Raw genomic sequence first — 14,180 nt, 5'->3', positions numbered from 1 at the left:
GGGCTGGGGATTCGAACCCGCCACCTTAGGTGTACGTGGCTGGCGCCTTAGCCGCTTGAGCCACAGGTGCCGAGCCTAGAAACTTGGTCTTGATGATGGGGTGAGAAATGTGTGGCAGGAACATTCACACAGCTCCAGTTGAGAAGGGAAAGGGCCTCAATTCCTGCTTTGGTTCATGTTGAAAGACATCACCTCAGAATCAATGGAAATAAAGGGGATTCTTTGGATGAGATTTTTTTTTTTTTAATTTTTAGTTAAAAAATTTGGTTCACCCTCTTTCAGGTCCTAACATGTGCACTTGTGCTCCACCTCCCTGGTGCGGCAGGTGAGATGGTGGATGAGATGTTCATGAAAAAAATGTTGTAAGGAAGTTGATTTGTTCCCCCAGTCAAAGGATAGTTGAGTAACACTGAGTAACTTCTTTTTGTGTGTAATACACTGTTGTGTGTTAGGGTATGACAGATAGGTTAAATAATAGGGTCTTTCCTTTATTTCCTATTCACTGCAAAATCAGAGCTTTTTCAGATTGGACAGGATTGAAGAGTTTGTTTATGCTGATAAAAGTGTTACTCAGAGAGGGCTAATACTCCTGTCCGCAGCATACTGACTTCCTATGATGTTCTTTCCACTACAGTACAGGTATCTCGATTCTACTTAGAATGCTACCAAAGCTGTTGCTTTTGAACTAGAAGGACCTTTGCCGTACTTAGTTCCTGAATAAGTGAGGGTTCTTGCAATTTTAATTTCTGATGGGTGTTTATTGTCTTTTTTTCCTCTGCTAAGATAAAGTACCTTTGTTTAATTTTAATTTTATTTCTTTTTCAGTTCAAATCTGAACATCAATGATGTGCTAGGGAACTATTCATTGACTCTTGTTGATGCATTGGATACACTTGCAGTAAGTGTTCAGCAGCTTTTTTTAAAAAATTAAGACGCTTTAGAGTTGATTACCCCATGTTTCCCCTAGCAGTGGGAATTCTGGAGAACAAAATGTATTGATAGCTTTCATGGCAAAGTAGAACCTCCATAGTTGACCACCTCCCTACATTGACCATCTCCTTAAGTTGACCTGATTTTCATGGACTGGACATGCACCACATGTATGTACCAGTGCAGTAGGTCTGGTTCTTTATGTTAACCATCTCCATATATTGACCAGTTTGTTACAGTTCCTTGTGTGGTCAACTCACAGAAGTTCTACTGTATTTGTAAAAGTTACAAGGTCCAGCACTGATGCCCAGTGGTTCAGCCATTCTGGCTTCCTATAACACATCACCAGTGTCTCTGTCCTTGTTCAGGCTGGTCTTGTACTCCAGAGCTCAAGCAGTCTTCTTGGCTTGGTTAGTTGTGCTAACTGTGCCTGGCCAGTTTCTCGGTGACTTATTCTCTAAAGCAGTGGTTCTCAACCTTCCCAATGCTGCAAACCTTTAATACAGTCCAAAGGGGTTGTGACCCACAGGTTGAGAACTGTTGCTCTAAAGGAATCCTTAGAGAATCTCATTAGTATTGACAGTTACTAAAGACAGGAGTAAGACAGAGAATCTCAGGTTGGTTGGTACCCTGAAATATTATCATGCTCATAGGAGCATGTCTAAGTTCTGGTGTCAGCTTGTTCTGCTGCTACTTGCTGTTTTGTGGATGCTCCATTACGTGCTTGAGCTGCCAACTTGGGGAATGACTTCACCTCCTTATCCGCTGGTTTTGCTCATTGACTGTGGGGCACTGGAGACCTTTGAAGCAATAGCAGCAGCACCCTGAAGACAGTGAGGCGCTGTGCACATGGTACTTCTTACCAGGCTGTGTCTGTGCCTCATCTGCTCGTTGGTATAGTTTCCAAGGGACTGTATTCCAGCTCAGCACTGGTTTCACATCTCCTTAGTGAAGGTGAACTTACAACCCCTTTGCTCTCCTTCACTGTCCAGTAAGCCTTTATCATGAGAAAATTCCTACGGCAGTCTGGCCCAAATCTGTATTTAATAATTTATTCTTGTTTCTTTTAACATTCCATAGAAGGGTATAAAGCTGTTAGGAGTTAGCATTGGATAGTGCTAGCTAAGTGTACTATACCTGTCCAGCGTCTTTTTTTTTTTTTCTTTCTGAGACAGAGCCTCAAGCTGTTGCCCTGGGTAGAGTGCGGTGGCATCACAGCTCACGGCAACCTCCAACTCCTGGGCTTAAGCAATTCTCTTGCCTCGACCTCTCAAGTAGCTGGGACTACAGGCGCCTGCCACAACACCCGACTATTTTTTGGTTGTAGTTATCATTGTTGTTTGGCAGGCCCAGGCTGGGTTTGAACCCCCCGGCTCTGGAGTTATGTGGCTGGCACCTTAGCCATTTGAGCTACAGGCACCAAGCCCCTGTCCAGTGTCTTGCTAGTGGTAACATTTCTAGAACTTGGAAAGAATTATATTCTCATTTTACAAATAAGTAGCAGAAATAGGACTGGGCCCTTGGTCTGATAGGAAATTGGGGGCATTGGAGTTCATTCTTTAAGGCTATAGTTGGAGCAACTTAATTTCTCAGTATGTTATAAAGTTATTGCTGTTCCCTTGAAGTCATCTACCATCACCTATCAAAATGTGCCCAGACAAGTACAAGTACATGCAGCCTAATTAAAGCTAACTTAGTGAAGATACCAGAGGCTGACTCAGCCTACAAGTGTTGCTCAGAATGAAAAGTCCTAAGATTCACAAGCGTATAAAAGTTAACCCTTTGCCCTAAGTTCTTCCCCTGCATTGTGTCCTTTTATCCCCCTGCCATGCTTATTAAATATGGAGACCTTATCTCTGTTATTTATTGTATTCTTCTCCCACACTTGATGGTGTCTGGTACATAGAAGGAATGCAAGTATTTGTTCAAGGAATGAATTCCCAACACAGATTTCAAGGGTATACTCCCTGTCTTGTTATTGGAAAGCCACAATGCACATCACCATTTTAAAGGCTCTGAGAAGTCCTGCAGTAAACAAAACAAAACACACAAATAAAACCCTATTGAACTCTTCTGTCCCATTACCAATCCAGCCTTTCTTTCTTTTTTTTCAGTTTTTTTATTTGGTTTGAACCCGCCACCTCCAGCTGGCGCCCTACTCCTTTGAGCCACAGGCACCACCCAATCCAGCCTTTCTTAAACTAGGGAGTGACTTTATAGGCTGGTTATTCTGGGCTCTGTAGCTATCTGTCCACAATGGTAAATTACAAGATGTAATTAAGAGTTGTTGGCTTCTTTTACCATCCTCCACTTGACCTGAGATCGGATCAGCACCTACAGCTAGCTGCAGGAGATACTGTTTCTAGTGAACATCTGTAAGGAAACAGACCCATTTCTGTGGTTTTCATTGTTGAATATCCGGCCTTTAATGTGTCAGTTCCGGCCTTTAATGTGTCAGTGGTTCAGGTGTTACTTAAGTTGAGGTTTTCGTTTTCTTTTGCTAACATTTTAAACAGACTTTAACAGATGTGCTGTAGAAACATTCTGAAGATAACAATCTCCTGACCATTGAATGCAATTTGTAGCATTATTGCATAATCTTTTAAAAAGAAAGAAGTGAAAGAATCCTACTTGCTCTGTGTTTTGTAACAGAATAACAGTGAGTGGAGAGAAAAGAGCAGACCAATAAATGTTAGGAAATCTGACATATTTAAGTAATGAGAATCTGATGAAATTATTTGGGTTTTTAAAAATATTATTTTTGACTGGGTGTGGTGGCTTATGCCTGTGATCCTGGCACTGTGGGAGGCTGAGCCGGGTGGATTGCTTGAGCTCATGAGTTTGAGACCAGCCTGAGCAAAAGCGACACCCCTCATCTCTACTAAAAATAGAAAATCTGAGGCTAGAGGATCACTTGAGTCCAAGATTGCTCAAGTGAGTTGAGGTTTCTGTGAGCTATGATGCCACGGCACTCTACCCAGAGCAACAGCTTGAGACTCATTGTAGTCCCAGGATTATAATAAAATTTTGAATAGAATGAAATAATTTCAACTCAGGTTAATATGTAAAATGTTGTGCCAAATTAGCACATCATACAAAAGAGAGTAGCTTGGAATAACAACATATCCACGTATTCAAAATAGGAATGAAATTCTAATTATTTTCTTTGATTTGTATGTTTTAAGTGTCACTAATTTCATGCCTTTTCCCAAAAGATATTACTATCATTTCTCAAAAGTGTTTAGACAGCTGGATAACGCGCAACAAGTGCATTCAGTGTTCCAGATGTTTTGGTCGCCTTGGAACCAAATACTCAAGCTGTTGATTTATTTGAGGAGCAGAGGCAAAGTCCAATTTTTCTTTCATAACTTGATGATTTGTTTTTACCCATATCAGCTTAGGAATTGCAATGCCTTGCATGTTAGATAAGATTACACTGAAGTTTTCAGGAGGTAGAATGGGAAGGTGAGAAATACCAGTGATTTTATGAAGGATTGTTTTCAGAGTTTTGCCATTTAAAACAGGACTGTTGAGTTGAGGGAAACGGGCTTGCCATCTATACTGAACTATATTCTGAGGAAAACTGCTTTTTCTTATTTTTTGTGCTTCTACTTGCATGGCGGCAAACCACGCATAGACATTGTGGTGAGGTAGCCAGGCGGCGAGAGGATATAGCCCTGGTTTCACTTCAAGCTGCTGTAGTGACTTGTGTTCCTCTTTTTAAAGGTAATGGGAAATTCATCTGAGTTCCAGAAAGCAGTCAAGTTGGTGATTGAGACAGTTTCATTTGACAGAGATTCCACCGTCCAAGTTTTTGAGGCCACAATAAGGTAAAATCATAGATAAAATGGATTGAAGGCTTTGTGTCTCTCTGTGTGTATGCGGACAAAATTTCCCATGAGGGTCCCATAGCTCCAAAATCCCCGTAAAGAGTCCCTGTAGACTTAATGGATGCAGTGTGTGTTTTTCATGTTCATTTTATATTTATCAAAACTGAAATAATTGATATTTCAAAGCAATCACATTTTGGACTGAAGAAAAAGTCACTTAGATTTTATTTTTATTTTTTATTATTATTTTTTAAGAGACAAGAGTCTTACTTTGTCACCCTCAGTAGGGTGCTGTGGCATCACAGCTCACAGCAACCTCTAGCTCTTGGGCTTAGGTAATTCTCTTGCCTCAGCCCCCTGAGTAGCTGGGACTACACAGGCGCCTGCCACAATGCCTGGCTGTTTTTCTTTCTTTTCTTTTTTTTGGTTGCAGTTTGGCGGGGCTGGGTTTGAACCCGCCACCCTCGGTATATGGGGCCAGCACCCTACCCACTGAGCCACAGGCGCCACTCTCTTTTTTTAGACAGAGTCTCATTCCATCACCCTGGATAGAGTGCAATGGTGTCATGGCTCACTATAACCTCATACTCTTGGGCTTGGGCAGTCCTCTTGCTTCAGCCTCCAAAGTAGCTAGAGTTATAGGCTACTGCCGCAACACCTGGCTAGTTTTTCTATTTTTAGTAGAGACGTGGTCTTACTCGCTCAGGCTGGCCTCAAATTCCTGAGCTCAAGCAATCTACCCACCTCAGCCTTCAGAGTGCTAGGATTATAGGTGTGAGCCACTATGCCTGCCAGAAGACCACGGTTGGCCATTTTGGCATGTTTCTTTTTTCACTATTCTCTCTCTCTGTTTAATGTAGTGGGATCATACTCTGTGCTGAGTTTTGTATGTTACTTTCTTTAGTTTGATATATTGTGGCTATTTTCCTGTGTTTAATTTAAATTTTTTGAAAATTGCATAACTACATAACATTCCAGTTTATAGATGTAACATTTATTTAAAGTTATGAAAACATTTGTTCTGAAAAATGTCATAGTCCACTTTAGATCATTGGAATGGAACAGCCATGGGTCTACAGCAGCGGTTCTCAACCTGTGGGTTATGACCCGCAGGAACTATATTAAAGGGTCGGGCATTAGGAAGGTTGCGGACCACTGGTCTACAGGGACATCTGTTTGAGCTTGTAGCCTCCTACCTCTGAGTAGGTCATTTCCCCCACATCCTCACCCTCTTTCTCCTTCATTTTCCTCCTCTTTGCCTCCTCTTTCTCACCTTGGCTCTTTACCAGATGGTGAAGTTCGTGAGTTATTTTGGCAGCCAAAACTACAAAAGTTACTGAGTTTGTCTTGCCTTTCTCTCAGTCTCTTATATGACTAAGTTCACCCCCAAGTGAAATAAATCAAGAGCAACTTAATAATACTTATAGAGACTATTTCTTCTGAGAACAATTAGCTCACTCCCAATTAGTATACCAGTCTTTCCTAATGCCTTAAGATTCAGATTAACCAAAAATGTTAATATTTTACAAAAGAAAAGAAATGAAAATGTTAATATTTTAAATAATTTGGGCAGCACCTATGGCTCAGTATATACCGAGGGTGGCAGGTTCGAACCTTGCCCTGGCCAAACTGCAACAGAAAAATAGCTGGCATTGTGGCAGGCGTCTGTAGTCCCAGCTACTCAGGAGGCTGAGGCAAGAGAATTGCCTAAGCCCAAGAGCTGGAGGTCACAGTGAACCACAGAACTCTACTGAGGGCGACAAACTGAGATGCTTCCTCTAGAAAAAAAATACTTTAAATAGTTTTGTTCTTGGTAGCCCCAGCTTCCCTTTCTCCTGTTCGGTAATATGGTTACCTAACAATCAGTTATTTCTTAGTAGGGCTGGAAAGGACTTCAAAAGACTATTAAGTCAAGTCTTGCTGACTCTAGGCAGTTTCATGAGGAAATAGAGATGCTTCTATCCTTCTAAATTGGATTGTGTGCATTTATAACCAACGTGATTTTATTATCTTTTTGTTCTTCCTGTTGTTAGGGTCCTGGGAAGCCTCCTTTCTGCCCACAGAATAATTACTGACTCCAAGCAGCCCTTTGGTGACATGGCTATTAAGGATTATGATAATGAATTGTTGCACATGGCTCATGACCTGGCTGTGCGGCTCCTCCCTGCTTTTGAAAACACCAAAACAGGGATCCCTTATCCTCGGGTAGGTAGACTGGTTTGACCCTTTGTGTTTGACATTTCACCATCTTCCTCAATCGTGACTCTTTATTAATTTATTCAGGGGAAGGAATGGTGCTAAGAGAAAAGAGGGAAAGCAGTATCTTTTGGAGAACTTGACCCTAAGTATAATAGAAATGTTTTTTAATTTGTTTAGTATTTTGGAGCACTTACTGTATGATGGGAATATAGTGACATATCTGACTTAATTCTTCCTCTTAAGGAAGTTAGGTTCTTCCCTGTGTCTCATGCCTGTAATCCTAGCACTCTGGGAGGCTGAGGCTCTCTGGGAGGATTGCCCTGAGCTCACAGGTTTGAGACCAGCCGGAGCAAGAGTGAGACCCCATCTCTAAAAATAGGCAGGCATTGTGGCAGGTGCCTGTAGTCCCAGCTACTTGGGAGGCTGAGGCAAGAGAATTGCTTGAGCCCACGAGTTTGAGGTTGTTGTGAGCTGTGAAGCCACAGCACTCTACTGAGAGTGACAAAGTAAGACTCTGTCTCCAAAAAAAAAAAAAAAAAAAAAAACCAGGAATTTATGTTCTTAGTTCACTCTTCTTTTTGCAGTTTTTTTTTTTTTTTTTTTTGGCCCGGGCTGGGTTTGAACCCACCACCTCCAGTATATGGGGCTGGCGCCCTACTCCTTTGAGCCACAGGCACTGCCCTATTCAGTCTTCTTTAGTTCTTTTGTGATTTATGTTCTCTGCTACAAAATAGTGTGGGGAATTTGTCTTCATTTCTGACTTGGGCATATTTCCCCAGAGATCCTCACATGTATATTGTGGGAGCTCAGTGAATGTTCTTTTGAGTGCATCACATGAATCTTCCAAATAAGAGTCTGCACAGACTAGCAAGTTAGATGCTGATTCCAATGCCAAGACCTGGAATTAGATTTTGTCTTTGTAGAATCTGATTTGTCAAGCCCAGAACTCCTCTGGGAACTGAGTCAGCCTTAGAACCAGCAGAGAATTGCCAGACCCAGAGCCTCCGTGATGAAACTGGCTGTCATTTTCTGGCTGTGCCTCCCCCTCTCCCAGTCTGAGGTTTGTTTATGTTTGCTGAGCAGGAGTGAGTTCATGGTAGCTCACTTAAAATTTCCAAGTGATCCTGCAGTGTGGCTTTGTCTCTAACCCCAAAGCCTGGTGCTTGTGTAACCATGAAGAAAACCTGCCAGAAAGAGGTGGTTTAATGAATAGGGTTAAAATTATTCCCTGAAGACTTGGCTTTTATTAAGACCAGGGTCTGGTGTTCTTACTTCCTTGTTTGTGTCTTTTAATTTTTTTTTTTTTTTTTGAGACAGAGTCTCATTTTGTCACCCTGAGTAGAGTGTCATGGTGTCTTAACTCACAGCAACCTCAAACTCCTGGGCTTAAGTGATTCTCTTGCCTCAGCCTCCCCAGTAGCTTGGACTACAGGTGCCTGCTACAATATTTTTAAAGACGAGGTCTTGCTCTGGCTCAGGCTGGTCTTGAACCTATGAGCTCAGGCAGTCCTCCCAACCTCGGCCTCCCAAGTGCTGGGATTACAGGCATGAGCCACTGCGCCCATCTGTGTCTTTTAAATTTAATTCTCATATTCATCTCAGGTGTATCTTGGGAGGCAGCAGGCCGACTTTCACCATGATGAGCTAGTATAGTATCTGTGCTGGCCTCTTCAGCTGTGTGGATTCCTTGAGTCTTGCCATACAGCCTTTGTCTCTTCCTGTCTCCAGGTGAATCTAAAGACAGGAGTTCCTCCTGATAGCAACAATGAGACGTGCACGGCGGGAGCTGGTTCCCTCCTGGTGGAATTTGGGATTCTGAGCCGACTGCTGGGGGATTCCACGTTTGAGTGGGTGGCCAGACGAGCAGTGAAAGCCCTTTGGAACCTCCGGAGCAATGATACAGGATTATTAGGTGTGGTGGCACCCTTGCTCACCTTTAAGACTGTGTCCCATCTGGTTCTCTTTCCTTTCACCTTCTCTGGGGCTCTCCCTCTTCTCCATACTCTTCTGAAAAAATGGCCCTCTCGTGTCTGTCATACCCAATTTTGTTATGTGACCTTTTGCTTGTAAAGTCTCATGGAAGAGAGTAAAGCTTTTACTGTTTAGAGTTTCCCTTCTGATTTGGATCCCTTGGCATATTCCACTTGAAAATTATTGTTAATGGAAATGCTGTAGAAAGAACTGCCTCTGAGGCAGATTTTATTGCTTCCATATAAGGTTCTAAAAATAAGAATTTAGAGTTATTGGCGAAACATCTTTCTCCTTTTAAAAAATCTAGGCATGTGTGCTGGGTGTGGTGGTTCACGCCTGTAATTCAAGCAGTTTGGGAGACTGACATAGGAAGATGGCTTGAGGCCAGGAGTTCAAGACTAGCTTAGGTGGCATAGTGAGAACCTGTTTCTTCAAAAAAAAAGAAAAACAAAAAAACCTAGGCATGTGATAGTAGATCGAAAGCCTAAATTAAGGCTCATGCCTGTAGCACAGTGGTTATGGCATTGGTCACGTGCACCAAGGCTGGGGAGGTTGAACCCCGCCCAGGCCAGTTAAACAACAATGACAACTGCAACAAAAAAATAGCAGGCTGTGGGCGGCGCCTGTGGCTCAGTGGGTGGGCGCTGGCTCCATTATACCAAGGGAGGTGGGTTCAAACCCAGCCCGGCCAAACTGCAACAAAAAAATAGCTGGGCGTTGTTGTGGGTGCCTGTAGTCCCAGCTACTCGGGAGGCTGAGGCAAGAAAATCACCTAAGCCCTGGAGTTGGAGGTTACTGTGAGCTGTGTGATGCCATGGCACTCTACCGAGGGCAATAAATTGAGACTGTCTCTTACAAAAAAAAAAAAAAGAAAGAAAGAAAATATCTGGGCATTGGGCAGGCACCTATCGTCCCAGCTACTTGGGAGGCTGAGAGAAGAGAATCGCTTAAGCCTGAGAGTTTGAGGTTGCTGTGAGCTGTGACACCACGGCCCTCTACTGAGGGTGACATAGTGAGACTTTGACTCAAAAAAAAAAAGGAAAAAAAGAAAGAAAGCCAAATTAAACGTTTAGTATATGTGTTGTTTTTTTTTTTTAATTTTTTTTGAGACAGAGTCTTAAGCTGTTGCCCTGGGTAGTGTGGTGGCATCACAGCTCACAGCAACCACCAACTCCTGGGCTTAAGTGATTCTCCTGCAGCCTTGTACTCCTGGGCTTAAGCAGTCCTTTTACCTTAGCCTGTCAACGTGCTGGTATGAGCTATCATGCCTGGCTACAAATTATGGGAAATTTCAAACATGTTAAAATAAAGAGAAGGTATGATGAATAATAACCCCTATGAACTCATTATTCTTCTTCAGTAATTATCAGTATTTTGCTAACTCAAGATGTTATTTTAAAATGAGTTTTTTTCCTTGTAACTGTTTGTCTTAAGTTCTAAAATTTATATGCAAATATATTGTATTTAACAATAGTAATAGGAATAAGTCACTCAAATTTGTACTGTCACCAGATGGTTGATCAGTGTCACAAACTATTTACTTTTTAGATTTACATATGCCCTTTTAGCCTGGCATGTACAACTTTCATATATTTTCAATTATGAAATGATATAAACAAATATTTTTATTTGCCCTTACATTTAGCAGGTCATTAAAGTATTTCCACGTTGTTAGCTTGTTTTCAAAGCTACATAAATGTCCATTTCTGAAAGCTACATAATTGTCCATTAACTTTTTCTCATGTTAGACACTTACATTATTATTTTTTTCTTTTTGTATATTACATATACTTTTCTGGTGAACAACATAATGCTTTTTCTTTTTGGCTGGGTGCAGTGCCTCATACTGGTAAGTGTGCCATTCCTGGAGGCTCAGGCAGGTAAATCACTTGAGCTCAGGAGTTCAAGACCAGCCTGAGTAAGAGCAAGGCCCTGTCTCTGCCAACAAGAGAAGAACTAGCCAGGTGTTGTGGTGGGTGCTTATAATCCCAGCTACTTAGGAGGCTAAGGCAAGAGGATTGCTCAAGTCCCACGAGTTTGAGGTTGCTATGAGCTATGATGACACCATAGCCCTTTACCCAGGGCAACACAGTGAGACTCTTGTCTCAAAAAAATGTCTTTTCTTTTTAAAAACTTTTTTTTTTTTTAGGATAAATTCTCAAGAGTGACATTACTTGGTTAAAGGCTGTGAAGACTTTTTGGTTTTAAAATGCATCATCTATCTGGAAAAGCAGAATGACAGACGTATTTTTGTTTCACGTTAAATGTTTTGTGTTAGCAGTTAAACACTATATATTCAGAAAGATCTCTAGCCTGTCCAAGTTTCTGATAAAGTGTACTGTCCAGGTTACTGTCCAGGAGCACAGGTGTTGGTGTAGATGGCCTGTCTCCCTCCCCCCACACCCTCTAGGATAGTTGAGACCTAAAGTACTTGTTTGTTTTTGCAGGCAATGTTGTCAACATTCAGACAGGCCACTGGGTTGGAAAGCAGAGTGGCTTGGGTGCTGGGCTGGACTCCTTCTATGAATACCTCTTGAAATCTTACATTCTCTTTGGAGAAAAAGAAGACCTAGAAATGTTTAATGCTGCATACCAGAGCATTCAGAACTACTTAAGAAGAGGGTATGTCTCCTTAATATCATTTCTATTGTTTTTTAAAGCATTCTGAAAAGTCACAATTTTCTTAACATGAACTCAACAGCGTCTATTCACCTCTGGCCTCACCTTACTGCCTCTTTCGGTTTGTCTGTCACTTGGGAATGAAGAGCTGTGTTAGCCGTGTATTACTACATAACTGGTAGCTGAAAACAATAAGCATCATGTCATGTGGTTTCTGAGGAACAGGAATTCCAGAACAGCCGAGTTGATAGTTGTGGGCCGGCAGGTTGTCTTCAGCCTGTTTGCTAGGGCAGCAGCCATGTCCAGGCTTACATGGGGCTAGAGGTTCCCCTGTTAGGCTCATTCATAATGATGGGCAGGCTTCTGTTCCTCCCTGGCTGCTGGCTGGGAGGGCTCAGTTCCTATTAAAAGGAGGCCTCTTTATAGATAGCTTGTAGCATCTGGCATCCCCCAGAGTGAGTGAGCTGGCAGAGATAGGAAGGTGGAAGCCACAGTTCTCTCCTGACTGTATCTGGAAATGCTGTGCCCACACTTCTGCCAGACTACTGGTCATGTAGAATCCCTGATAGAGTGTGGGAGGGGACTACACAGGGTGTGACTGCCAGGTGGTGGAGGTTATCAGGGGCTGCTGACCAGCTGATAAAACCAGCTGTTATCAGACCAGCTCCTATAAGGGCTGACACATTCCCAGGAATTAACTGTGGTATTAATTGCACACAGAATGGTAATGTAGGACAGTTACAGAGTGATTTTGGTTCTTTTACTTTCCAAAGAATTGTTAAGATTGGCCCCTTTTTTTATTTTTTATTTTTGAGACAGTGTCAGTATGTCACCCTTGGTAGAGTACTGGCATCACAGCTCACAGCAACCTCAAACTTGGGCAGGCAACCTCAAAGTGGTTCTCTTGCCTCAGCCCCTGAAGTAACTGGGACTACAGGTGCCTGCTGTAATGCCCAGATATTTTTTTGTTGCAGTTGTCATTGTTGTTTAGCAGGCCTGGGCCAGGTTCGAACCTGCCAACCTGGTGTATGTGGCTAGCCAGGATTGGTCCTTAGGCTTGATGAAAGAAAGGACAGTTGCTACATTCTACATTTCCCCCTCTCAGTTTGTTTAAAACAACATGGTTTGCCATTTCTCAGTTACACAGGAGAGAGAGAGCCGTAAGAGCCTCAGTGGCTTCTGCCTGGTATCATTGTCTCTTCCCCAGGATTTTCCTTGCGGGTATTTATGCATTAAATGGCTAGTGCCAGTTATAGTTGCTGAGCCTTCTGCTTGGTAGGATGTTGTTACTTTAGCTATTGTAGGAACCACTTGTGTGAGTGCTGTGTTTAATTAAGAGGCCTTGTGGCTGGAGTTGAATAATTTTTACTTTTCAAAGTCCCAAACGAAATTGAACAGTAATCCCCGAGCATCTTTATCTCATGCCTTCCTCCAGGCCTTTGTAGTAGGACCTGACTGGAGAAGAGACTCTTTTTGTACAGATAGGACCAAACTCAGGGCAAATCCAACATAGGCCTAAACTATAGACTGAATTCTTTTGTACGGCAGGTTTCTCAAACCTGAACGTCTAAGTGCTTTCTGCAAAATACTGTGAAATCCTGATATATAATATTACAGTAAAGAACTTTTATCCTATGGTGGATATTATCTTCTGCTAGAGTCTAGTACAGACAGAGGCTGTCTATCTCCAGAGGCCTAAGGAATGAGTTAGGAGAAAAAGTTAATGTGGATTCCATTTAAATGCAACTGGCAGAGGCTGCTGAGAACCAGATAGAGATCTATCAGGAGCCTTTCTTTTCACCCTTGAATGTGCTGCTTGGGTTTGTAGGCGGGAAGCCTGCAATGAAGGAGAAGGAGACCCTCCCCTCTATGTCAATGTGAACATGTTCAGTGGGCAACTGATGAACACCTGGATTGACTCTCTGCAGGCCTTCTTCCCCGGACTGCAGGTATTTTGCAATCAGATTTGCTAAGAAAAACATATTGTTGCAGAGGGTCTTCCCTCCCCCTTTCCCTTTTTATTTTTATTTTAATTAATTACTTAATTTGTTTATTTTTGAGACAGAGTCTCACTGTGTTGCCTCGCCTGTGGCATCACAGCGCACAGCAACCTCAAACTCTTGGGCTTAAGCAATTCTCTTGTCTCAGCCTCCTAAGTAGCTGGGACTACAGGTGCCTGCCACAATGCCTGGCTATTTTTTTGTTGCAGTTGTCATTGTTGTTTAGCAGGCCTGAGCCAGGCTCCAACCTGCCAGCCTTGGTGCATGTGACCAGCGCTGTAACTACTGTGCTACGAGCACCAAGCCCTTTTCTGTTTTTAATAGCAGAGTGTTCTGTAGCTCCTTTGGCTTTGGGAGGTTAATAGCACAATGTCTTGATGATTCTGTTTGTGAAATGAGCCCCCAGAGTACTGAACAGAAATATACTATATTAGTGCAAACCTCGCTAGAAAGGTAACTGCTAAAAGAGTAAAATCTCTAATCTCATCAATTAGAAAGGGTAAAGATGAAATAACAACAGACCCCCTAGAAATTCAAAAAATCCTTAATGAATACTACAAGAAACTTTATTCCCAGAAATATGACAATCTGAAGGAAATTGACCAATACTTGGAAGCACGCCACCTCCCAA

At 42.4% G+C, this 14,180-nt stretch overlaps 1 protein-coding gene across 1 annotated transcript in view; it reads left to right on the top strand.

Moving 5' to 3' along the window:
- Positions 1–14,180, top strand: part of EDEM1 (ER degradation enhancing alpha-mannosidase like protein 1) — a 35,614-nt gene that overhangs the window by 8,644 nt on the left and 12,790 nt on the right. The window contains exons 2-7 of the mRNA XM_003785476.3: positions 826–898; positions 4,657–4,760; positions 6,794–6,965; positions 8,688–8,871; positions 11,378–11,552; positions 13,378–13,498. Coding sequence (XP_003785524.1) covers positions 826–898; positions 4,657–4,760; positions 6,794–6,965; positions 8,688–8,871; positions 11,378–11,552; positions 13,378–13,498 — 829 coding nt within the window. The remainder of the gene's footprint in view (positions 1–825; positions 899–4,656; positions 4,761–6,793; positions 6,966–8,687; positions 8,872–11,377; positions 11,553–13,377; positions 13,499–14,180) is intronic.

The sequence above is a fragment of the Otolemur garnettii genome, unplaced genomic scaffold (genome assembly GCF_000181295.1).
Source record: "Otolemur garnettii isolate 467f Iridium unplaced genomic scaffold, OtoGar3 scaffold00015, whole genome shotgun sequence".
In the NCBI taxonomy this organism is placed as follows: domain Eukaryota; kingdom Metazoa; phylum Chordata; class Mammalia; order Primates; family Galagidae; genus Otolemur; species Otolemur garnettii.
The sequence above is the reverse complement of the archived record's forward strand: the minus strand, read 5'-3'. Positions and strand labels throughout refer to the sequence as shown.